The 25113-nt window shown below is 41.4% G+C and overlaps 1 protein-coding gene and 1 long non-coding RNA gene across 3 annotated transcripts; both read left to right on the plus strand.

The window, feature by feature from the left end:
- The first annotated feature begins 1169 nt into the window (after positions 1 to 1169).
- LOC136448089 (N6-adenosine-methyltransferase non-catalytic subunit-like) lies at positions 1170 to 24665 on the plus strand. 2 transcript variants are annotated; one of them, XM_066447212.1, is made up of 11 exons: positions 1170 to 1205; positions 10034 to 10222; positions 10679 to 10735; positions 12148 to 12235; positions 12901 to 12991; positions 13682 to 13820; positions 14331 to 14423; positions 15210 to 15326; positions 15977 to 16068; positions 17888 to 18006; positions 23821 to 24665. In XM_066447212.1, the coding sequence occupies exons 1-11, from the start codon at positions 1185 to 1187 to the stop codon at positions 24114 to 24116; spliced, it is 1302 nt and encodes a 433-aa protein (XP_066303309.1). In that variant the 5' UTR covers positions 1170 to 1184; the 3' UTR covers positions 24117 to 24665. The 2 variants fall into 2 exon arrangements, with proteins under 2 accessions (XP_066303309.1, XP_066303308.1); XM_066447211.1 differs by lacking the exon at positions 1170 to 1205 and adding an exon at positions 5682 to 5911.
- On the plus strand, positions 6285 to 7265 carry LOC136448094 (uncharacterized). The gene is made up of 2 exons (XR_010757832.1): positions 6285 to 6652; positions 7072 to 7265. It is a non-coding gene; the product is annotated as an uncharacterized lncRNA (long non-coding RNA).
- Positions 24666 to 25113: the final 448 nt, after the last annotated feature.

The raw sequence follows: 25113 nt of genomic DNA on the forward strand, positions 1-25113 counted from the left end.
AGCTTACTAGCTGGGCAATTGAAAAAAAAACAGGACTAAAATGTATCTGTTATGTTTGCTATGAAGATTTAAAAGTGGATCTTACGATTGACGTAACATTGTAATTATGCCAAACAGGACCTAATTTGCATGATTAATGAAATGTTTTGAAATGCGCTGAGTTCTATGTTTGTGCCCGTTTATATGCATTTAAGTCGTATTCTAGTCTTTGTGAAAGCTTGTATCAAGGTCTGTATATTATTCTGTTACTAGGGCTAACCCTTTGTAATAGCCTTAGCCTTTGGTAGCCGTGGCTGTACTTATCTACAGCCGAAAAAAAACAAATAAAATCAAATCACCTTTGAAAACTGTGTTATCCTTCACTGAGAAAGAGAGGCTAGTAATTATCGATTATAATCGAATTCGAAATATCAATTATTCAAATGACCTCATTTGGATTATTGCTGAGTTTATACTAAGATAATAACACTATGCTCGTAAATGACAGGACTTTTTATATTCATGTTGGGCATTTTGAAATAGCTGAATCTGATCATTGACATTGCCAAGCCAAGTTAAACAATAAGATGCTGATTATGCAAAACAGGGTCTAATATTTGATAGAGTTATGCTACTTCACTACGTTTCGAAAATCCATCCAGTTTTATTGCGTATCTTATTACCTGGATGTCTAACCGTCATTGGCATTCCATGAGAGGACTTTCAGACCTGTGGCATATCAAGCCATTGAGAAAGAGGGGAACATTGATAGATATTATTTAAGCAAATAAAGACTTGAATTTAGTTATTGTTTAGAAAAACGGCTATGTAATGCCATATTGGTAAATGGCGGGAATTTGGTACTTACATCTGTCGGTACAATTCATATTATTTGGCGAAGATATGAGGTCGTGGAACTCTAGTTGTTTTTAAACTCAATTTTGGACTGGGGTGATCCATTTTTTAGTGGAAGTATTTTAGAATAGTCCATTGTTATTTTGGGAGTGTCCATTTTTTGCATGGCGAGGAGTATGGCTAAACATGCTGTATTTGCTCGCAAATGTTGCCTTTCTAGTTTCTATTTACTTTGACTACTTATGACTACTTCTACAAATGTATAACCTCGAATTATTTCTATTGCTTCTGATCAATGATTTGCATTGCCAAATTGCAGGGTTTCGCTCGTTAACAGTCAGACAGCAGCGATGTACCACTCGGAAAGAAAGGTGTGTGGAGACCCCCTGCGTACTTCACACGTTAAGACGTTGAAACTTAGAAACCAGTTTGACAAACTCACTGTAACGTTGACGATCGATGATTTATGTACCAGATTGTACACACTGCGCTTCTCGGCACGCCCACCAGGCCAGGTACGACTGCACCCAGCATGTCTGCAACTTGTTAACGACAATGGACAATGAGATATGTAAGACTTGGATGTTTCTAGTTGATGGCGGGAGGTGGTATTTACACGTTGAAGAGGATCATCGTTGTAAATTTCTATGCGTCTGAAGCCACGCGCTCTGGCAGAAGTCGCCTCGATGGGGAATGAGTTAGCAGAGATTCGTTAAAGGATCTGGAGTGACTCATGGGTAGGTTGGGGACTAGCTGGGAATAAGTCAGCAGTGGTTGTGGCGTGGTTGGGAGTCAGAGTTGACTCCTATCACCCCCGGCTTCTATCTTGCTCCGAAGCACCAGCCACTGACCAGTTCTCAACCAGTTCCTAGCTCTTTTCAAGCCTCCCGTCCACATGATCACATCCAAATGTTTTATACACTTTAAAACAGTCGGCTGGCGCAGCCGACCTGAAGCAAACAGCGCAGACCAACTCACAACCACAACTTCTAACAAGAGTTCGGAGACCTCATATCTCCATGAACTATTCTGATTATGCAAATGACTTCCACATTTACGTAATCTATGCGAGGTCATGTAGACTTTTAACTAACTTACACATGTCGTAATATTGACAATGTCGTAATGTTCCAATCATTTACCGCTTAGATTAATTATGGCGCTTTTATATGAATTATGCAAGTTAGTACACGTGTTCCGCTTTCAAGCCCCCCCCCCCACGCAGCAAACGCACACACAAAAATATACAAAAAAAACACACAACAAATCCCGTAAAATTGTCTTCGCTTAAATAAGGAGATAAATGTTCAAATAAGTACAGTCCTCCTTCCAGCCCGCTTTGTCTTGTAATCACCTGCTGTGAGATACTGCTCCAACTTGTGGCCCCAGTAGTTTATCCAGGGATCCCCTCCCACGGCTCGTGAACCTGGCTGATGTACCAGGTACCGTTGACTTCGTCACCGCCAACTTCCAGCCTCGACCCGGGGGTTCGTACGGAGTACACGCGACCTTGCTGAGGTGACCTCTCAAAGTCACGAAGTCCACGTTGGACAAAAGGCTGAAACATTTTATGACAGATACGTTTTTGAATGCTAGTATGTAGGTATCTACATTATTCATTAAAAAAAATCAATAGCTAGTGCTATGAATTGTTCCTTACAAACTTCACAATTCCCAAAACAATATAGAAGCCCATCATATATATCACAAAATATCATTCCTTGTGGACTGGACACATATTGGGGGTGTCGTTCATAGTTCAGGTGTAAAGTAGTTGATAAAATTCCTCTTAAAGTACTAAGTGTGTTGGCTGGACTTAACAGGCGTTCTTTACGGAAATATTTCGTCGCTGATAAAAATGTGAAAAATACTGTGGCATACTTCAGTCTCAAGAATTGATGTTCCTTTAAATTTGTGCCCAATTTTAACTCATTTCGTACAAAAATGAACCTGCTACGATAAAAATTGCGTTTGTTTTTCTACCAGCCTCGTATTATATATAGAAGTTTATTGCAAGTTCATGCCCGTGGGCTAATTGCAAATACATGGTAAAAACATAGAGAAAAACATACATGCGTCAGTAAACTGTGTCTGACTTTGTTGTAACATAGTATGTTATATCATACATTATAGAATGTAAGTTGACCAACTTTAAAATATAAAACGGCAGCGTCCGGCTGTGTCGAAAATCGCAGACTAGTTTACCAGACACTTCATGAACACAATGGGCAAATCCAATGAAATCATTCCCCAAAACCTTTCGCAATATAACGTTATATTTAATAAACCAATTACAGTTCCTCCTAAAATTACCGTTAAGTTAGCAGAACAAAGTATTTATCCGCGACCCCCGTTTCCAATAGTAGTTCGGGTATAAATTTTGAATCGTCGAAGCTTGTCACTTTGGGTGAAATACTGTGGTCTGCGTTTCCGGACCCCCCCCCCCCCCCCGCAGAAACTCATTGGTACGCCCTCTCCGTTGAACCTCTGCTTGAAAAGTAATTTGCCTGTCTGTAGTGGGAAAATGTCCACAGGATGATACTTTCCAGAACAGTCAATATTGTAACGAATTCTCTTGACAGGATGATGCTTTTTTCGCTTTTGAAAGATCAGCAATTGGTATCCCCAAGTCACTCAATTCTATACCCGACCGCCAAAAGTGCATTTACCGTAAATTTCAAGGTTATGGAGACATAACGTTACATACATTCATGATTCAAGAAATGCGTTCGTTTTCCGATGTGGCCTGAGGCTATTGACCGGATGATCCTGTTAACAGTGGGAACAAAAACGTATTGCCATGGCGACGATTGAGTGGTGTTTACGATTGATATGTATAAGCTATGTTTTGACACATTGCAACTACGGTGGCAGGCCGCGTGGCTAATGTTTCTACTTATTGCTGGACAGTCAAGAGACATTTGACTTTTCCACTAAGTTATTGATGCATTCGAATCATTGGTTCAAACAATCCTTCAGACAGGCTAATTGCCCGGAGTTCCATTCTAAGAAATGCTCTAGCAGAGAGACAGCATTAGTGGTTGGTCCCGAGTATCAACGCATCGGTGACGGTAATTTCTAAACAGAGCCAGATGAGCGGTCAAGGCAAGAAGACTTTGGAATTTCTCGTTACGGCGCAGCCGGAGGGAATTTGGCAAACCCTGCGGGAGTCCCAAACCCATCAGACCTCCCATGGGATCCTGTTTACTACTGCGCGTGCGAGTAACATTCCAGAAATACCAAACCGACATAGCTGGGATATACGGAATTCTTTGGGCCTAAGGCTATTGGCAGGATCATCCTGTCAGCAGTAGAAAAATTTGCACTGCTGACAGGATCATCCTGTCAGCAGTAGAAACAAATGCACTGCTGACAGGACCATCCTGCCAATAGCCTTAGGCCCAAAGAATTCCGTATATCCCAGCTATGTCGGAAAAATCCTGTCAGCAGTAGAAAAATCTGCACTGCACGATCCTGTCAGAAGTAGAAAAAAATGCACTGTCAGCAGTAGAAAAAAATGCACTGCTGACAGGACGACCCTGTTAGCAGTAGAAATAAGCCTAAGGCTAATGGCAGGACGATCCTGTCAGCAGTACAAAAATTTGCACTGCTGACAGGGCGATCCTGTCAGGAGTACAAAAATTTGCACTGCTGACAGGACGATCCTGCCAGGAGTACAAAAAATTGCACTGCTGACAGGATCGTCCTGCCAGCAGTACAAAAATTTGCACTGCTGGCAGGACGATCCTGTCAGCAGTGCAAAAATTTCTACTGCTGGCAGGACGATCCTGTCAGTAGAACAAAAATTTCTACTGCTGACAGGATCGTCCTTTTTTTCAATGCATTTTCGCAACCAATCAGAAGCTAGCATATGTAATTGCTACGGTAACAGCAGATATTAGGTGTTTCAAGATGTCTGCCATCATCACAGCGTATCTAAGGACCTACCAGGTGATAACAGCGCGATCCGATCGGATCCGGCGAACGCATGAGCTGGAAACCGGGCAATTTTGATTTCATAACTTCAGCTAGGCTTAACCTATTCATGGGGCATATTTCGGATCGTGATTATAGTCATGTTTTATCTCAAATGTCATCGATGCTAGGTACCAAATTTCTGACATGCTCCAGTACTGATACTCCCATCCGAGCCCTCTATTAATTGAGCTGAACTACTAGTTAACGTACAACGTACAAGTAAGTCGTTTCGTTATCACAACTGACTCTTTTTTATGCTGAAATTTTTGAATCCGTCGAATCGACAGCTTGAGGAATCCACCCCCCCTCCCACTGGATCCTAATGCCAATTGTTCAAATCCCATGACTTCATCAGACAGGTGTGGTTGTGCTCTGTTATTACGAGTCATTTGTAGTTTACTGCTGTACATATATCCGGTACATAGAGGCATGATAGCAGGCAGACACGCTGGAAATCCGCCCAGTTGGAAAACTTATCTCCAGCCTTCATGGCTGCCGCCATGTTCCTCGCTGAGTCCTTTTGCGCGGGCAATCTTTTTGCGAGCTCTGATTGGCTGAAACTTTTTCCTGCCAGCAGTAGAAATCTTTGCACTGCTGACAGGAAAAATCCTGTCAGCAGTAGAATTTTTGCACTGCAGACAAGATGATCCTGTAAGCAGTAGAAATTTTTTCACTGCAGACAGGATGATCCTGTCAGCAGTAGAAATTTTTGCACTGCAGACAGGATGATCCTGACAGCAGTGCAGATTTTTCCGCTGCTGTCAGGATCATCCTGTCTGCAGTGCAAAAATTTCTACTGCTGACAGGATCATCCTGACAATAGCCACAACCAGCAAACTAACTACCGCTGGGTGTCGTAAACTATTGGCATCGGTGAGCTGGTTGCACGACAGCCGCAAAATGGTCTGGTCCATTAAGCAAAATAGCGTCTGCTGGTGAGAGATTCTGTCATCATTGTTGAGAAGGACTGAAGTGGTAGTGGCCTCCCCACCATTGTGTTTTGATATCCCCGTAGTCCCAGACAAAACAGGCGATGGGAGACAGGCTGAAGGAAATTCGGGAGCGTCAAAGAAAGCGGCGGGAGCTGCTAGCCCAACAGGTAAACATGCCGCACAAATTATTTCGCCCCCCTCCCCTAACCAATGTCGTTTGGGTAACAAAGTAGCCATAAGATGGAGATTGGTGGAGAGAGATCTAAGGGCGCACCCCCTAGTTTATTTTGGGTCTCAATTCGAATTTGCACACCCTCAAGTCTGGCGACCGTTTCTTCCAGGAAATACTTCTGAGCCAAAACAACTGTCAATGGGAAATAAGCTAGTTCGGAGTTGCTACTACGCATGTGCAGTGTCAAAGGTGAAGGCCCCCCGGCACGTGAACAAAACCCGTCGGGGCATTGTTATGCAAATCTAAACAATGTCGAGACGAGCACTGTTTACAAGCCGGGGGCCTTCACCTCTGACACTGCACATGCGTAGTAGCAAGGACATTATATAGGAAGGACTGAGCACAGAGTCAGTCCCCCGCTGCGCGCTATTGTACAGACCCGCCAAACCCCGCGGCGATCTATTGTTTCCGCCCTCCGGCGGCGCTCCTTTGTGCTCCCCCGTTCAATTCGTGTCTTCCCGCCAAAACACTGCAAATGAGCCCGATCATGACGTCACGCGCTCCGATGCTGGCCGAACACTGCCCGAACCTACCCGAACTACGGGCGAGATGCCTGTAGTTTCCGCGGATTTCCTTATTTGGGAAGCAAACGTGACGTGTGCAAACAGCAGCAGCTTCTGGGGAAGACGCTGGCGGCCATTTTGATATGTGTTCGGGCGCTGTAGAGTAAAGATTGGTGAGTTTACAGGCTTTTTCGTGGAAATCTCATAAAGTTTTTGTCTGTAAAACATGTAAGAACATTCAAAGATTTATGCTGCTAAAACATAGTTACATCATTATTTGTGTATAAGTAAACGCTTTTTTAAAAAACTTCGAACGCTTTTGTTTACATTATTGTACAGTTTACTACAGATCGCTAGCGATTTTTTTGTGATCGTTGAGCAAGAACATTCCTCAATTTTTTACAAATTCCGTGGATGGCCTTGCACGGTGAGCCAACAAAGTGTACATGTCCGTATTTCGGGGGTTGTTTGCACAGCCAAGCCGTTTGTTATCTTATTATGGCCAGCACTTGCACGGGGAACATGTCCTGACATCCATATCTTTGTTAGGTTCCCAATCTTATCGACTCCCGATCTTTGTGTTTTTTTGCAGATTGCAAACTTCCGTGGAAGGGGCATGACCACCAGAGCGACGTCTCACGATACAGCGATACCGAAAATACAACGTAGAAGATAAATAAAGATAATACGCATCAAATTATTTGTTGGAACCAACCTCCCAAATTCTGTTTTTAATAAAATGCAACACTACCTGTAAATATTGAATAAATACATGGATTTCTTGAATTCATAAATCTCTAGTGTGATAATTTCTTCTTCAATTTTCTAGTCAGTATTCTAGCTTGACGCAAGTGTTTTTGCCGGACGGTAGCGATGAATGCAGATCCCCCCTCCCCACAGTTCGGTTGCGCCAGACTATTGTTGCAGCAAATTATAAACGGATATTGAGGCACGATTTTTAAAAATATGTGACTCAGAAATACAGATCGTTTAGAAAACTAACTTATAAATACACTACACAAGGACATTATCATGTTGTGTTGCTTGATCTTGTGCTTGGTGAAGACGGCTCTCTTATAAACTTGTTTAAATCACACAACATGCAAGTGAAAGTGGTAGCTTTGTCGACATTTTTGTGTGGTTTTTGGGACTTCCAGCTTCCCCGTTTTTTGACGATCGTCTCGAAAATCACTCAAAAACAAAGTCACCTTCGCCTGGTCCGGCCATTCTGAATTTGTGTTACAATAGTGGACCGCTTGGAATCCATGCAAATCTGGGGGTGATTCGTATGTAGGTGTTAATTATTTTTACAACCATGAACCGAAGGTTCTTGAATAGGGACTGAGTGTGTGCTCAGTCCTTCCTATATAATGTCCTTGGTAGTAGCAACTCCGAACTAGCTTATTATCTACATCTACATAGTTGTTGCGCCCAAATAACCCCTTCAGGGGTATAGTAGGGGGGGAGTTGAGGTCCCGGGCTAAGGCGGGCAGGCCTCCAGCCTGGCACGGAACGACTCAACGGTGGGAGCCGTCGCAACCGTGCTAGGCAGGGTGTTCCACTGAGGGATGGTACGGGGAAAGAAAGAGTGTTTATATGTGTCGGTTCTAGCGTGGAAGGTGTGAAACTTGAGGTCGTGGCTCCCCCGGGTGCGCCCCTGGGCTGGTTTCAGCAAACTGTAAGTGTCTATATTAATGTGGTTATTAACAAGTTTGTAGAAGAAGGTGAGGCGGGCGTTCCTCCTCCTTTCAGAGAGAAGGGGCCACTGCAGGTCGTTGAGCATTTGTGTCACGCTGCTAGTCCGCCGGTAGTCATTAAGGGTCACGCGGGCGGCCCTGCGCTGGACGGCCTCCACCGCCTGTATCCCTTTGGTGGTGTACGGGTCCCAGACGATGGCACTATATTCCAAGTGAAGCCGCACCAGCGCTTTGTAGCAAGTGGCCTTGACCCTAGATGGACAATGGGTCAAATTGTGCCGAATGACCCCCAGAACACGACCGGCTTTGCTAGTGGCGTGGTTGATATGGGTGTCCCACCGCAAATCGTCAGACAGTTGTACTCCAAGATAGGGGTGGGACTTAACACCGGTAAGGGCTTCTCCACAGAGGGAGTACTGGGTTAGGGTGGGATGCTTCTTACGGGTGATATGAAGGATGTGACATTTAGAGGGGTTGAAGCTACAGTAAGAAAAACCGAATTTAAGTTTCTCCAACCTCTGTAATTCTAGTAAATGTTAGGGGGAAAAGTCTTTTCCCGTCAAAAACTTGATACCCTGGCCTGATACTTTGATACCACTTGTAGGATACAAGGCCTCTGCCTGTTGTGCCCTGATCTTGCGCCCTCTCCAGTGCTCGCCTAGCTTAAAAAACCAGGTGCAAAATTTGTCATTTTCGCGTTGAATTAAACGCATCGCCAGAATTTTTGACACAAAAATGACTGTTATTGTCAGAAAGAGAAAACTCCAAGGTAATTATAATCAAACGAATTATAAAGAAAATCCTACCACTGAGATTTTCACAATAACCCGACGCGCGAGGTATGGCAACACGGCCAACAGAACACGATAAAGGGGCGGTTTACTCTCAATGCGGACGGTTACCTGGAAGTAAGGCTCGGGCCCGAAATGAATTTTCACCCAAAGTACACCGATTCTTATGCTTTTCAGCCGTGTTGGTATCTAGTGTCATTTCACAGCATATTATAAAAAATGTGAACTCAAACTTCGACACTCAAAAAATTTTCGTCACTTTTTTGTCGCGCACTACCATGGACCCCTATCGCGGAAGAATCGGTGTGTGCACCCATATAGATATGATATGCCTGGGGCTATTGACAGGAAAATTTGCACACCTGACCATGTAGTGCTGCATACCAATACTGTACCGTAAAGATTGATTAGGTACAGGTCCAAAATACCGGATCATGACGTACCGGTATTCTACCGATATAGATTCTCACCAAGTATGTGCTTATTTTGTGACTGATCTCCTAACCTCATGCAACACCAAATGTGACTAAAGTGACACCTTGGAACAGCATAACTAACTTGCAACAGATCATTCAGGCAGGCCGGGAGTATTGATAGCAACTTAAGCAAGGCCAAAGGAGTTTGGCGTAGGAAACGTTGTTATCTACTGACATTGAAGAAGTTCAGAAGAACATTTTTTTTTAAATTGTTCAGGTACAGGTCCGGACCTGTACCTAAACCTCTGTACCTGTACCTGTACCTGATGTTACGCAGCACTATGACAATGGCATCATCATACCTACTGTCTACTGTTAACTTGCCTTTTTTAGTATCCTCCTGAGATGCACAAAAGTGCAGGCACTGCTTTCAGCGGAAATTGTTTTCTTGTCGCCACAGTTTCAACCTACATTGTATACTTTTTGTGTGATTTGAATTAGACATGTTCACTACTACAGTGCATACATTTCCTACAAATGTGACTTTTCCCTTGGAAACAGGAGGTTGTAATGCACATGCATGAACTGAATTCCAGCTGCAGGATTTAGAGTAGCAGTGTTTTATAGTGTTTGATATTTTCCTCGGACAGCTGGGAGCAGCAGATGCAGACAGCCTGGGACAGGTGCTAAAGAGTAAGGTGGAGCTTGAGGAACAAGCCAAAGCCGCTCCAGCTGCCAGGTGTGCGGAGGAACCACCTGAAGCCAAGCGCAGGGCCACCGAGCCAAGTGTGGATAAAGAAGAACGGAAGGATGCAGAATGGCAGGGAGATGGGGACGAGGTACGGATCTCTGTACATCATGTGTTTGTGTTTCCCATCTCTGTTTCTATAGCCCATGGGTCATACAATTGTGCCAGCACAAGTACTGCTAGTACTAGCACTACTAGTACTAGTGTAATGAGCCACCCCTAGGTGGATCTCTTGTCTTGGCCCAAGACAAGACAACTCAATGCTCATGATCAGTCTTACTTCTGGTCTGAACTGGTATAATGTATGTGACCTCTTCATAGGTCACTAGATTATTCTATTCAACCATGAAGGGTGTAGAGTTGACTATGGGCTTTTATTTTACACTAGTGTATTTTAGATATCAATGAAAAGGTATACTGGGGTGCACTTGACTCACAAGACTATCTCACCAGCTGGTGTGTTAAGCCGAATGGCGGTTATACCAGCTATATAGATACAGATACAGATACCAGTGATAATTGTTACATGTTTTTGATTATTTGTCAGGATGAATATTTTGAATTGGTGGAGGAGGTTTACCAAGACTCCAGTACCTTTTTGAAGGTAAGGCCTTGTTTCTTTCTTACTTAAAAGAAAAATGCTTGATCATATATCAAACTGAGACCTTAGTAAGATAATTACGTAGTATAACTTATTTGCAAGCAGAGACTTTGACATAAAATCAAAGAAAAGCAGTACCATGCCACTGAGATGGGCCACCCTGGCTAAACAAGAGAGAAATAGAAAATAAAGCTATCAAAAGGAAATAAAGGCTTTGATTGATTGATAGATAACGTTATATAAAAAAGAAGCTGCACCAAATAAAAGATATTGTATAGGACTCAATTGTAGAAAACTGGAAATATTCTCTGGAACCACATTTTGCCTAAGATATCTATATATATTGTTGTGATTCTATCACATTTTTAGTGTTTAACATTATCTACCACCCAAAAATGACTATTAGGTATGCATTATGTGTTCAACTAGTCTCCGGACCAAAACAAAAGCAGATTTGAAAACACATCCAAGAGTTCTTTCCCAAACATTCTTCTTTGGTCATCTGTGAGTTTCCTCCGGGTCTGCCTAAACACAACTAACGGCCGCAAACGGCCGCAACCGGGTTAAATATGCCGAGTACATGGGGCAAGGACCTTATGTCACCCCTGGATACATTGTCTATGCAATTATGAATAAAAAATATGAAGTAAATTTTAGTTTATTTAAGTGTTAACCAGTTATCAAGTTTTTCTGCTTGAAAGATTCATATTTGCATAGACTATATCCGGGGCATGACATAAGGTCCTTGCCCCATGTACATGGCATATTAAACCTGACTGCGGTCGGTTGCGGCCGTTAATGGTGTTTAGGCATACTGGTCTTACGGTACAAAGTTGCATTTGGGCTCAGTGAATGTCCCTAGGCAATGTGAGAACGGTGGCTTTAGTTACCAAAACAGTAACTTTTGATTGTTCAGGTCCTTCAATAGGAACCCTTGCCTTGATAAAACTAGAAACAAGTATCTGTGTCAGACAGGTTTGTGTTTCAGTGAAATTTATGTTTTGGGAATATTGTAAGTAGGTGACATACATGTGTATTTTGTAGGAGTAAACATTGACGGTGTTATTCAGTGCTATTAACGTCAGGATGTTTTTATATTTTTCAATTGCTTACAACTTATTAGCGTTGAAGTAAAATTGTCAGAGTGACTTTTTGCCAAGATTGTGCTTTCAGTATGTTAGCAACTTTGCAGCACTGAAGCACCCCCTAGTAATCAATGACAGTACTGCAGCTTTGGAATTTTCAATTTGCCTACACACCGAAAACAATTGCGACCCGAAGGTGTCAGAGTCCTAAGATGGCTTAGCCCGTAGGTTTTGTTATAGAAAACCTGTAAAAGTTGGTTTAGAATTAATATGTAATGAATTGTATTGTGACATAATTGATGTTGTATTTCTACTTAAAAAAAATTCTAGGGGACTCAAAGTGCCAACCCTCACAATGACTACTGCCAGCACTTTGTGGACACGGGGCAGCGACCCCAGAATTTCATCAGGGATGTTGGTAGGACACCTTCTTTTGTCTGTGTTGCACAGTGCTGTCATCTATTTAGCAGACATCGAAATGAATTAAACACAAACAATACAGAAAGTTGAAAACATTTTTAAAAAGATTGCAGAAATTTTCCTTCATCATATGTCTGTTGTTTGTAATGATTAGCATTATGTGTATATGTATGATTGTGAACAAGCTTGTACCTTTTGCTAAAAAATCTTTTGTTATGACACACTTTTGTGCAGTGAGCACCAGACTGAATTTGTTTGTGTGTTACCCCCTGCCACAGTGTTTGATGTTGGCAGGGGAATGTTGGCACTTGTGCTTTGTGACACACTCATGTAGTCGTATCATAGGAATGTATCAAGTAGAGTTTCATTATAAAGGGTAATAGATAATCTTTCCTATGATAGATAATACCAAACAATTAAGTTTTTGAACTTTTTGTGCTTAAATGATGTTAAATCTACTAATTGGAAATGAAGCATATTTCATAAATCTCATTTGAACTGGACGACCTTCATGTACTAATATTTCAACAGTGACAGGGAAAATTGACATTGGTTAAATTTTGATCTCTTGTATGCAGCTTAAAACATCATACTAAATGGATTATATAGATTAATAGCATTATTTTCACGGCAACTAAGTATGACAGTATACTTTGTTTCCAGGATTGGCAGACAGGTTTGAGGAGTATCCCAAACTGAAAGAGCTCATCAAGCTGAAAGACGAGCTCATTGCAAAAACAGCATGTCCACCGATGTAAGTATCAATCATCTTCAATTTCTCCTGGGGTTGAATAGACCAATCCTTAGCCTGAGTACTGGCCTTTTTAGCTTCCGTCCGCTCCCCACGATTCGCAAAAGACTTTTTGGCCAATAGCGGATCGTGGGGTGCGGACGAAAGCTAAAAAGGGTGGTACTCAGGCTAACCAATTCTAGCTGTCCATTACAATTAGCAGATAAGCCAATGAGAGAATAGCAATGAGCAGTTCAGCGAATGAAAGAATGATGGCATATCTGTCAAGTAGCTGCATTTTTATGCCTTTATTTTGCATTAGCATGTTTTGACAGAGATGGGCGGGTCTATGGGATTGGTCTATCATGTCAGAGACCATAGAACCCCTTGAGCCCTTAAGTTCAGCATAGTTTCAAAACTGGCAAAGGACTTGGAGATGATGTGCATGGTATACAACAGGCAAATAATTATTCCAGTCAAATGTTTCAGGTAACATGCACTTAGCCTGGAATCCAAACCTATTATAGCTCCCGAGTCTCTCTCCCGCAAATAGACTCGGGAGCTATAATAGGTTTGGATTCCAGGCTAACATCCACTACCTTTCATCAGTGACTGAGGAAAGGTAGCAGATTCCACCTGACATGTCTGACCATGCATTTACAAACTTTAAATCTATCCAGTTGTCTGAGTAACATTGTCCCATGTTCTTCCTAGGTTCCTTCAGTGTGACCTGGAGACATTTGACATGCGTGAACTGGACTATAAGTTTGATGTCATACTGATAGAACCACCACTGGAGGAGTATCAGAGAGAAGGAGCTTTATACAGCGGCAAATTCTGGGCCTGGGAAGAGGTAACGTGATACAGATTGTAGTTACCAGAGACAAATGGTGCGGCTTTCCTCTCAACTGTTTCTATCTTGGTTGCTAGAGTGTTGCATGCTGAAGTTTGTGTGGATCCCAGACTGATGGCTGATGGCTCTCTGGCTCTCTGTAATGTTGGGAACGGGAATCGAACAGCATCCTAATGCATTTTCCCCTCTACATGTAGCTCTCATAAGGCAACAGCATATAAATAGCAAGAAATTTGAGACAGGAAATGAGATGGGAACTTTGACCTAACTTCCTGTCAGTGTCTCCGCCGTGCCTAGTATGTGGAAACTAGTCACTATATGTATACTGCATTGCAGACACACAAGCTAAGAAAAAACAGACAAACAAACAAAACCTCCATACACAGAGGTTATTGGGTACCTTTGTCTAGCAGGGTTGTTTATGTGCACCCTGAGTTTGCCTCTCCACAGCAGGGTGTAGGTTAAAAAGTGTAGGGTGTCTGATAGTGAGATTCTCTCCATCTCTCACAGGTGATGAAGCTAGAGATTGAGGAGGTTGCTGCACAGCGATCCTTCATCTTCCTGTGGTGTGGATCTGGGGATGGGCTGGACTGGGGCAGGAAGGTAGGGGGCGCTGCTGCACTGTCATGTCTAGGCTGTAGGGATACATGTAGGTGGTGCAGACTGCACAAGAATCAGAGTCTATTACTAGTAATACTACCAAAGGCAGATGCTGCTCAATCTGTTAGAGGTGCAATTATGATCCTAAAATATTCAAAAGATTGACTAAACAGTTTTCAGTCATCTGACAGTATTTTTTATTTATTTATTTTATTTCTTTAACGATCTCCCTCAATGCAAGGCCGTAAGAGGCCACTTCTCGACATTGAACTAATTGAACTAATGTGGCATAGGTGAGAGACAGCGGTGTGTGTTTGTTTTAAAGGTTTGTAGGTTGTATTCGGGGGGAAAGCAGTGGGCTGGGAGGGAATTCCAGAGTTTTGCAGTTCGTGGAAAAAAGCTGTTACTGTAGAATGACTTAGAGGCTGGTAGTTGTACAGTGTAGTGGTGTGAATCAGAGGAGAACCTGGTAGTATGCTGAAAAATTCTCTGTGGTGGGACAAGTAGTGAAGTAGTATACCTCCCAGACAAACTTTCAACTTATTATTATTGCTAAATATTGTTTAAAATGTTCGTCTGTAATCTGACCATTATGGTCGAAAAAGATACGATGTAACGTTAAGCTGATACTTGCACAATTGACATGATTTTTTTGCAAACCTCACTTCCATAAGGTAAGCGATAATAAAGTCTGATTTTGGAGCCATGCATAACTTCATGGTACCCTTTTAAGAATTGCAGATGCTATATGTATGTTTTGTCAGTTGACCTTGACTTTGGTTCCTTCAGTGTTTGCGTAAGTGGGGGTTCCGACGCTGTGAGGATATCTGCTGGATCAAGACGAACATCAGCAACCCGGGAGTCAAGAAAAACCTGGAGCCCAAGGGAATCTTCCAGAGGACAAAGGTACACACACAGTCTTACTGTTTGTACTGGAAAATGGGGGTGGGGGTGGTGGGGGATCAAACAATATTGGTATGGTAGCAGAACACAGTATTTTGCCTGTGGGGATTTACTTGTCGAGCACCCCAAAGTGAGAAGCTTCTACGCTTCAGAATTTATAGTACAAGAAAGGTACAAAAATTGAATATGTTTGACTTCAGGGTATATGTGAAAATGAACTAAAAGGTGCCTGCTTGTTCCCTTTTAAAGCCCAACTTTATGTGATGCAGCTCTGCAGAGGTGATGTTGACTGCAGCTGATGTATAGCAATAACGGTATTCAGGCACACACTACTGCTTGTTATAATTATACCCACTACTGCTTGTTATACCTCTTGATGATCAATGTGAATTTACATTTGGAAATAGATTAGATCTATTCATGCCCATTGGCAGGAGGGGTACGGAAGAGCCCCCCCCCCCCCCCCCCCCCACACACACACACACACTTGGAGGTTCCAAAAATGATCAAGACATCTTCCCTTGACAGCGCTGTTATCCACAGTCTCTGTCCCTTACTGAAATACAGGAAATGCTATTTTTCCAGAGGGCATCATGCCCCCAGTACTATTTTATGCACATTATTTTCAATTGCATCTTTCCTTTATTTCAAAGGAGCATTGCTTGATGGGAATAAAAGGTACTGTCCGCCGTAGCACAGATGGAGACTTCATTCATGCTAATGTGGACATAGATCTTATCATCAAGTAAGTAATCCAACTTATCATTAGATACTGTAGTTCAAGGGGACTTTGGTTCATTGCACAGACCAGGGATCGAAATACTTTTTTGGGTTACTTGCAAAATGGCAAGTTGGCTGAAAACTTACTTACAATTTGAAAAATCAATTTGCAATATTATAGTCGGTATATAACTGCTTTTGCTCTACATACATACTCAGCCTGACATAGCAACTTTTATAGCATCATTAGAAGACTATTAACAATTTACATGTAATTTAGAAAATATTCAATGCAAAATTATATACAGTCAGTAGTAAACACGTTTTTTTTTAAATTTTTTTTAATGCTCAGTAGTAAACACAAAACAGTAAACTATTACAACATGTACAACTTTTAAAAAAGATTGAAAAAAAATTCAACTTAGCAGAATTTCTAATGTGGTAGTAACAATAACAAAATTACTTAAGTTTTCCCCTACAAATAAACTAGTGACTTAAACATGATGCTTGAATCATGTACCAGCCTTATGACCACTGGAGGCATTGTGAAAATTTCTGGAGGTCAGCATGTTATTTACATGTACGTTGGCCATTTTGATTTTCTGACAGTAGTTGTTAACATCCTTTTCCAGCGCAAACTTCAAGCCAGCCAAAATAATTCTCGATCTATGAAGGGTTTTAGGTGGTTTAGAACAAGAAAAGCATTGATTTCTGTGTTTCATTTGTAAATTTACCGTACATGTATTGTATGGGGTAAATGTGTGTCAGTGTGTAACGAGAGCAGCTTGTTCCCAGGCTTTCATGGAATACAAACTTGTATTTTTCAACTAGCAAAATTGCAAGTTAATATCATTTTTACTTGCAAATCTTGAAAATCACTTGCAGAACACAGACTGAATAGAGACGTTAGCGGTATTTTTGATGAACGCTAAAAGTGCATCCCCAAAAAAGACTGTTTTGTTTTTGATGTGCTTTTACAGTTGTGAGGTCCCCACTAAAAACATAAAATCACCACAAATATGTCAACATTTACAGCACCATAAGTTAGTGAAAGTGTGATCAAATACATCATACAACTTTTTGCTAGACCCACAAGAAAAATGTCAACAACGAATTACAGCAACCAATTCTATTTTGCGCCAAAAGTAGTTACTCAAGCAACTGGATAAAGTTTTGAAACAGTCAGACGTTTCAGACAGCATCCACTGTCTTTCGTCAGTGACTAACGATAGGACTGAGAACACCAGGTTTTATGCCAAAACTCTGAATGGGTATGTTAATGAGGTTAAGACAATTTAGGATGTCTTGAAGTAGTCTTTAAAAGAAGATTAATTCAAGACAAAGTTTTGTGCCAATGGTTCAATTAGCTACTGTTGATTTTAGAAATAATTCTATTTTGTTTCACACATTCATAATTGTCCCCTAAAATTGTTTCAATTTTGAGTTGTAAACCTTTTATACTACGTGACAAATTTCCCCCCTCCATCTTTCTGTACCATTTTAAGACCTCTCCCTCAAATTGTTGACCTATGCTAGAATACATGATGATTGAATGTGAGGTATTGTTTTGGTTTGTGTGTCTGTTTGCCCGTGTGTTCCCACGTTTATTTCCACATGCTAGGGCACTGACAGGAAGTTAAATCAAAGGTCCTAATATGGTTTCAAAGGTTATCTCTTTTCCTGTCTTCGATTAAGTTTTATACATTCATGTCTGTTGCATTATGGGAACCAGTGGAAAAATGCATACTAGACAGAATTAGCAACAAATTTACAATATAATAAATCTTTTTTAGATTTGTGGAGGTATGAGATCTTTTTGATTCCTTGTTCCTTCTTGTCTGCAGCGAGGAGCCTGAACACGGCAGTATTGAGAAGCCAGATGAGATCTTCTCCATAATGGAGCACTTCTGCCTGGGGAGGCGCCGACTGCACGTCTTCGGACGAGATGACACCATCAGACCAGGTCAGCAGATTAACCTTTACAGTCCCTCGTTGGTCTGACCTCAATTTCAGATTGGTAAAGTTTAGACCCATAAATCCTGTCGTCGGCCATGCCCAGTCACCTTCAACAGCACTGTGTGGAGAAGGGCTCGGCGTCAGTACAGACAGTACGTACAGTTAGCACCAAAATTATTTATTCCCAAAAATTAGGCAGGCTCTTTGTAAATATGTTGTATTTGTCAAGAATAAATGTAGTGAAGTGGAATTTGGACCATTCTAAGATTCATTTAGTTGTCAGTTTTAACTCAAGAACAATTACTGCATTTTCTTGATTCAAGTCGAGGCAAGTTCCAGACAAATTTGTGGGGTTGAAATGTATATTGAAAAGAAAAAGAATAAAGCAGAAAAAGCAGTATGTGCCATTTTTTAAGGTCTTTGGTATAGCTTGATTGGGGATTGAACTCATTGCAAAAATTTCAAACTCCTGTGACATTAGGATTATCAAAAAAAGCGTAACTGGGGAAAGGCACTGTAACAGTTATAAACTTTGAAGTTTATTTGCTTGTTGGTTTTAGTTGTACATCATTTTGGCTACCATCTAGTTGTCCTTTATTTAAGAAATACCAAGCTTTTGCAAAATCACTTACAGAAGAATATTAACAGTAGTCTCTGATGCATGCCTCAGTACTGGCATATGCGTAATGAGAGGGATCCCAAGATGATTGATAGCTGGGAAGTAATGGAAGACAACTTAAGACTATAGATACACATCTGCTGCACCTCCATGACAGACACAGGCTAATGCTTTTAATGGAAAGTTAATCCTCCTGCCCAAGTGGGAAGTGTAAAAACTACCCTGGGCATATCTGGAGAGTAACTGTGTCATTTATCATCAGAGGTACATGTATGTGGGAGAATCATCAGATGCCAGATTTCTTAAGTGGGCTCAAAATTAGTTTTTGGGAATAGGTTCACTGGTGAACCTAACCTAGAAATTTAGGTGCACAACATAGAATTAAGTAGAATGTTAGCAAAACCTAAATAAATATACTACAAACCTTACTCCCTGTAAGGAGCTGGAATCTTAAATTTTCCAGCTTCCTTAAAAATCAGAAACAAGTAATACAGCAAAGGTTTTCAGATTTTTTTCTGACAATTGCATGTCAATCTAACATGCTGTATACCAATGTACAATTTAAGTACTTTGTTTATGTATACAACCCTACAGAAATACATGTATCTTTGTGCACCAATGTACCCATGGTAGCAAAAATCAGGTGCACTGCTTTTGTTCACAAAAGTGCATAATTTAGTACGCAAAGGTTCAATTTGACGTTGCTCAACAAGGGACTGGACGGAATTTAGCGGGCGGGAGGGAGGGCCGGTGCGTAGGGGGGAGGGCCAAGGAAAAAAAAGATGCCTGGGGGAGGGCCAAGGAAAAAAGAAATGGCTTGGGGGGAGGGCCGAGGAAATTTTTTCTCAGAGTTAGCAATTTCTTAGCATAAGTCTACCAGCAAAATTTGCCCCTCAAAATACAGGAAATAGCATTTGAGTCGGTCAAGATTGTCGACTCACCAAGAATCGTCGGCGAAAAATGCCGACTCACCAAGAAGCGTCGTCCCCCAATTACCAGCAAAATTTGCCCCTCAAAATGCAGCAAATAGTGTTTTAGAGGGTAAAGTAACAGTCCGTGCTGTACTATGTAGCCACCGTACATCATTCCATCATTTGACGGAATTTTGCCGCTCATGACGGACAAAAACTCTGCCTTTTCCGTCATCTTTGACGGACAATAATCGGCATAAAAATATATAACCAGACCTTGGGATTTGCAAAATCTCCATAAAATCAGCGGAAGTTTGCGACGAGGCGGCCGATTAGATAATTTCTAATGCCCGCTGCCGGTCGGTGACAAACCAAATCAAACAAAAGAGAGCCGTGGTTGAAAGCGACCATGATGGCCGTGGAGTTTAAAAAATCGGCGTCGCGCCCCCTCCCCACTACAGTTCTGTTCGGTCGCATGGGGTTAATTTTTTTTCTGATGTTTTCCCCGGGTCACAGTAAGTTTTTGGTAATGAAGCCTAGAAATTCCAAAATAGTCCTAAGCTATCAGGCTTTCCGTAATTTGTGTATAAATTGTTAAATTTTCAAGCCGGCCGAGTAACATGCACTTTATTCCCGCGGAAAATGGTAAAGGGCCGTCAGATATTTGATTCTACCAATAACGGGCCGTCTACGTTGCGTCACGGAAAATTGACCAATAACATGCGAGTCTCGCTATTTCTCCAGATGTCAACAAAGCGTAAATTTATAAAAAAATAATGACGGAGATAGCACGACTCATTTTGTGAATTTGAACACTATTTGCATAATTAATGAGAAATTTCTGCAACAACTTTGATATTTGCAACATATGTAATCTAAAAATAAGAGATTATGAATTCATATGGATCATTCCAATTAGAAACTCCTTTGCATATCTAAGTATCAAAGTCTGCACTAGTGTCCATAATTCGGCTACATGAAATTGTCGGTGGTTACAGTGGCTGTTCTTTGTTTGTGTCCATCCCAAAAGCGCATATTGAAATCCAAGTAAAGCACTGCAAGGGGATGAGAGATTTATTCAATAGCAGAAGGTAAACATAATTATAAGGCTGACCCTAAAGTAAGGGGTGCCCATAGGAAAGCATATTAAGATACACTGAAACAAGGCTTCATAAATTAAAGTACTAACCCAAACTTCAATCTTAAAGATTCTTCTCCACTAGAAAGTCACAAGGGTCTAGTTGATAACCATGCAAAGAAAACAGAGGGTTGTATAGCTCAAACTCCGAGGAAAGCTGCCAGTTTCAAAGAAACCCTACCTTTGAGTTTGACCCCAGATTTCTGATTTATCCATCCGCATGACCCAACAACTCACATCTATCCTTACGCCAACTAAAATGGCGAACTGGTTATGGCCTGGTCCAGAGATTAATGTGATAATAATGAATAGTACGAAAAACAAAGCAAAACTTCAAAACCAATTCATTAACTAACCCTAAATCATTACTCGTTCAGGCATCTGACAAAAGTCCTTGTGTTTCCTGATACAGTCCTCTCACTTCAAGGCCATCACTACTGAGAATCAATACCCAATCAACAGTTAGATTGGATCGGACTGTATCGTAGGCTTATGTATGGGGATTGGACAACAAGCACATTCATCCACACTGTGACAGATAGGAGCCCTACCACCGGCCTTCTTTGATAAACTAATTAAATGCTTGGTCACAATTTCCTCCTGTGCATCACTAGGTCTGTAGATTTTCTTCAAAATTACATATGAATTAGTTTTCCATCCCTTTTAAGAGTGAGCAAAGGTTATTTTACAGCTGTGAAGTAGGTGTTGTTACTCCGGGAAGGAGGATGACCTCCTTCTGGGAGTATTGGAAATGCTTTTGTTTGCGCGTTCACAGCTATAACTCACGATCCCGTTGTCGTATTGGTGTGTAACTTGGCATATCGTTTGCCTGGTTCGGCGTGGTGATGCACAATAGCTTTGTTACACCATAACTACTTTAAACGTCAATCCAATATCGTAATTGCACCCCAATAATTAATGCTATGTCCCACTGCCCTGCCATAGGGACCATGTTATAATCCGTTATGCATGACTGGAATACTTCAGGCAGATACGGGGTATAAATTTTCCTTACTTGCTGTGATCGTATAGTCACTGTTACATTGAAAAATAGACAACGTGCATCACCACACGCAACTTAACGAACGATATACCAAGTTACATACCAATGCGGCAATGGGAATTGTGAGTTTTAGCTGCGAACATGTGCAGAGTGACCTCCAGTCCGTGTATTAAGTATGCCGTGTCCACTCGCAACTCGCATACAGTATGTGCGCACGGGACGGACGATGCACTTTTACGCACAGTGTGAAAATGGCAAATCTCTGGACCTTCAAACTTGCCACACTTGTAGTTTATAATACGGAGGCTGTGACAATGTAAAAAGTTTACGCAGGGGATGAAAGATTGTTGAGAAATATCTCTCAGAAAAGTGCGCGCGCCAGTGTCACTTCCGGGTGGTTAGATCCGGTGACCTTTGACCTTCGTGAAATGTTACGATAATATAAATTAGCCTTTTTTTATTGCAAATAGCTTGATAGCTATAGATCAGGCCGGCCTGCAATAAATTGTGGAAAGTGGATTTACTGCATATTTGTGATTTCTGATACATCTTAGTTGTAACTTAAGGCTGAATGTTCGTTGATAATTGAAAAGGGGCCATCTAGATCTAACTTTGTGACTTTTCCCGGAATTTCTAGATCCCATCTGTGCCATGCTGTAAAAACATACTTTTCAGCAGGTTGACCACTCCTGTATTGAAAGAAAAAGATAAACAAACATTTTTTCTTTACTTGCTCTAAAACACTACTTGGACTGTGCAGAGATGCAATTTGTGTGGGTCAATACTTGTACATACTATAAATACTTCACGGAGAATTGTGTCCTACGGACTCTTGTTTATGTTATGTCTGTATCTGTGTGTCTATCTGTATTAGTGCATAATTGACTTGACGGCTTGACTCAAGAAGCTATGGATGGATTGTGATTATTTCTTGAGAAGACAAAGGTCAAGGAGTTTAGACCTCTTTGTGGCTTTTCTTAGTACTGCAGCAAGACTTCCAACTTTTGTATTTTCTGTTCTGGACATGCTATATGGTATTGATATTTTGTTGCCAGCTTTTGACATTAGAAAAAAAATGTTGCAGGTTTTGGTCTCCTTGCAGCTTGTTCTGGAACTGCATTGGCTTTTTTGACAGAATTGTCTATTTTTGTGTGTGCAACTATTGGCTTTCCTAAAGCTTGATCATGGCCACTTTCAGAGTTTCCAGTGTGGAATACTGGTATTGGTAGATAAGAAGGTCATGGGACAAACACTTGGTACCAACATATCATTCTAAATCATATGGAATGTGGGCTGTCAGCAGCCTTTGGAAACAATCTTGTTGACTGATCAGTGAGGAAGGACTGGAAATAGAGTCATTGATTTCCAATAGTAGATGATGTGCTAACATGAACACGTGGTCGGGGCTCTGAGTTGGGGGGCTGTTGGTTATTTTAGCTGACCAAGTCCCATCACGTGATGGGGGCTAGAGTGGGTATCTCACTGGACTCTGCCAAAGGCGCTGGGAAATTGAGGCAACTTTGAGAATTTGTGCCAATGTTCCCTTGAGGTCATACTGACGTGCAACGCATTTGCATACAAAGCCCAGATGAGTCAAACAATATGGCCGGGATCCGAATGTCACATTCTCAGCTTCGATACAGGATAACGTTATTTGAAATTGCAGTGTCGCCCCACCACTTTGCGAATGCCGGGCACTGTTGGGCACAATAGTGAGATACATCTACTTGCTTAACCATACGCTGAAATCACCTGAAACTTCAGAAAACCTTCTTCCTGTTACAACCAGATGAAGCAATTGTGGTTGAACATACACGTAATTTAGATTACAGTGATTTCTAAACATGATGCTGATGAACAAAAGTTCAGTCAGTCTAGTTAACCTCAGTTTGTGATAATTTTTTGGAAAATTCTACAAACTGTGACATAAATTATGGTAACAAAATTGCTTTGTATTTACTTACAAACTTTGAAAAATACCATACAACTCCATAAAATACCATAAAACATAGGAGCAGTTTTTTCATAGCTTTATTTGCCAATTTTAGAAGCAATGATACTATATAACAATTTCTTATGTACGTAAAGCTGCTAATTTGAAATGCTTTTTTGTTCTATTTTTTAATGAAGTATTTGAATTTCTTTTCTAGGATGGCTGAGTATCGGTCCAGCTCTCACCAACACTAACTTCTCTGCAGAGACCTACAAGGCTTTCTTCAACAAAGGACCAAACGACTTCCTAACAGGGTGCACAGAGAAGATAGAGGCGCTCAGACCCAAGTCACCCACTCCCAAAATGAAAGGGGAGGGCAGGGGAGGGAGGGGAGGTGGGCGGGGAGGATCTAGCAGAGGGGGAGGGGGAAGAGGTGGATTTGGGGGGAGAGGAGGATTTGGGGGGAGGGGACGGGGAAGGGGTATGCACAGAGGTGGCTATAATCCCAGATAGGTTGTGGATTTTGGTTAAGGAAAAAGTGGGTTTCCAGGTCACAGTTTGTATCAAAATCATGTAGTTCTTGCAAGTCCATAGAAGGAGAAAATATCAAGTGATTGTTGCTGTACCTGCTGTCACCATGCAACATATGAAGCTCTTCTAGTGTATGCTGCATGTCAGCTGAACAATTTAACTAGCTTTGATGTGCAGGAGCTGAGCCTTTAATTTGAGTAGATTGTACTTAGTTATGATCTGGTATTTGTGATTCTTTTGTTCATATTCAGCTCAGAACAAGAAAATTGGATTACCATAATGTGTCATTAAAATGATAGGAAATCAAGTACATTGACATGAAATCAAGTAAACTCAGAGCAATATGTATTATGTCAGCATTGGGAAAATGGCCTCAATTTCATCATTTACTGTTATCTTATTTTTAGAAACTATTGACTCCAAACTAAAGAACCATAACATTGTGTTTGTGCTGTATAGACAGCTTTGAAACATGCTACATGTACCGTACAACACAAAAGGTCTGAATCAATAAAACCTCATATACATGTAGATCTACGTCCAATGTTAATAGAACCACGTTCCCTTCTCCCTTCCGTCCAATTCAGACCTGGGTTAGAATGTTGACTCAGTGTAAGGGGGGGGGGGGGGGGGCTCCCTGGTTCTTAGGATACTGCTAAAAGAGGACTGTGGGGAGCCGACCAAGAAGATAAACAGAATTCCTTTAGACAACTGATGGGAGGCAAAAAAAATTGTCCACTCGCTTTGGATCGTTGGACAGGAATCCGTTTTATTTGTAGGTATACTAAGAACGGTAACTAAGATCGGATACTTAGGTCGGCTGTTGGAACATCAAATGGCCGATCCCATTTGCAATAACAGTAATCAAACGTCTATAGAATGGCCATAAATGGCTATCATCTATATGTAACTGCCATAAACGGCTATCATCACTTTAAGATAAGATTTTATCCCTATTTACACCAGCTGAATACAAGCA

The sequence above is a fragment of the Branchiostoma lanceolatum genome, chromosome 14, assembly GCF_035083965.1.
Source record: "Branchiostoma lanceolatum isolate klBraLanc5 chromosome 14, klBraLanc5.hap2, whole genome shotgun sequence".
Lineage (NCBI taxonomy): Eukaryota > Metazoa > Chordata > Leptocardii > Amphioxiformes > Branchiostomatidae > Branchiostoma > Branchiostoma lanceolatum.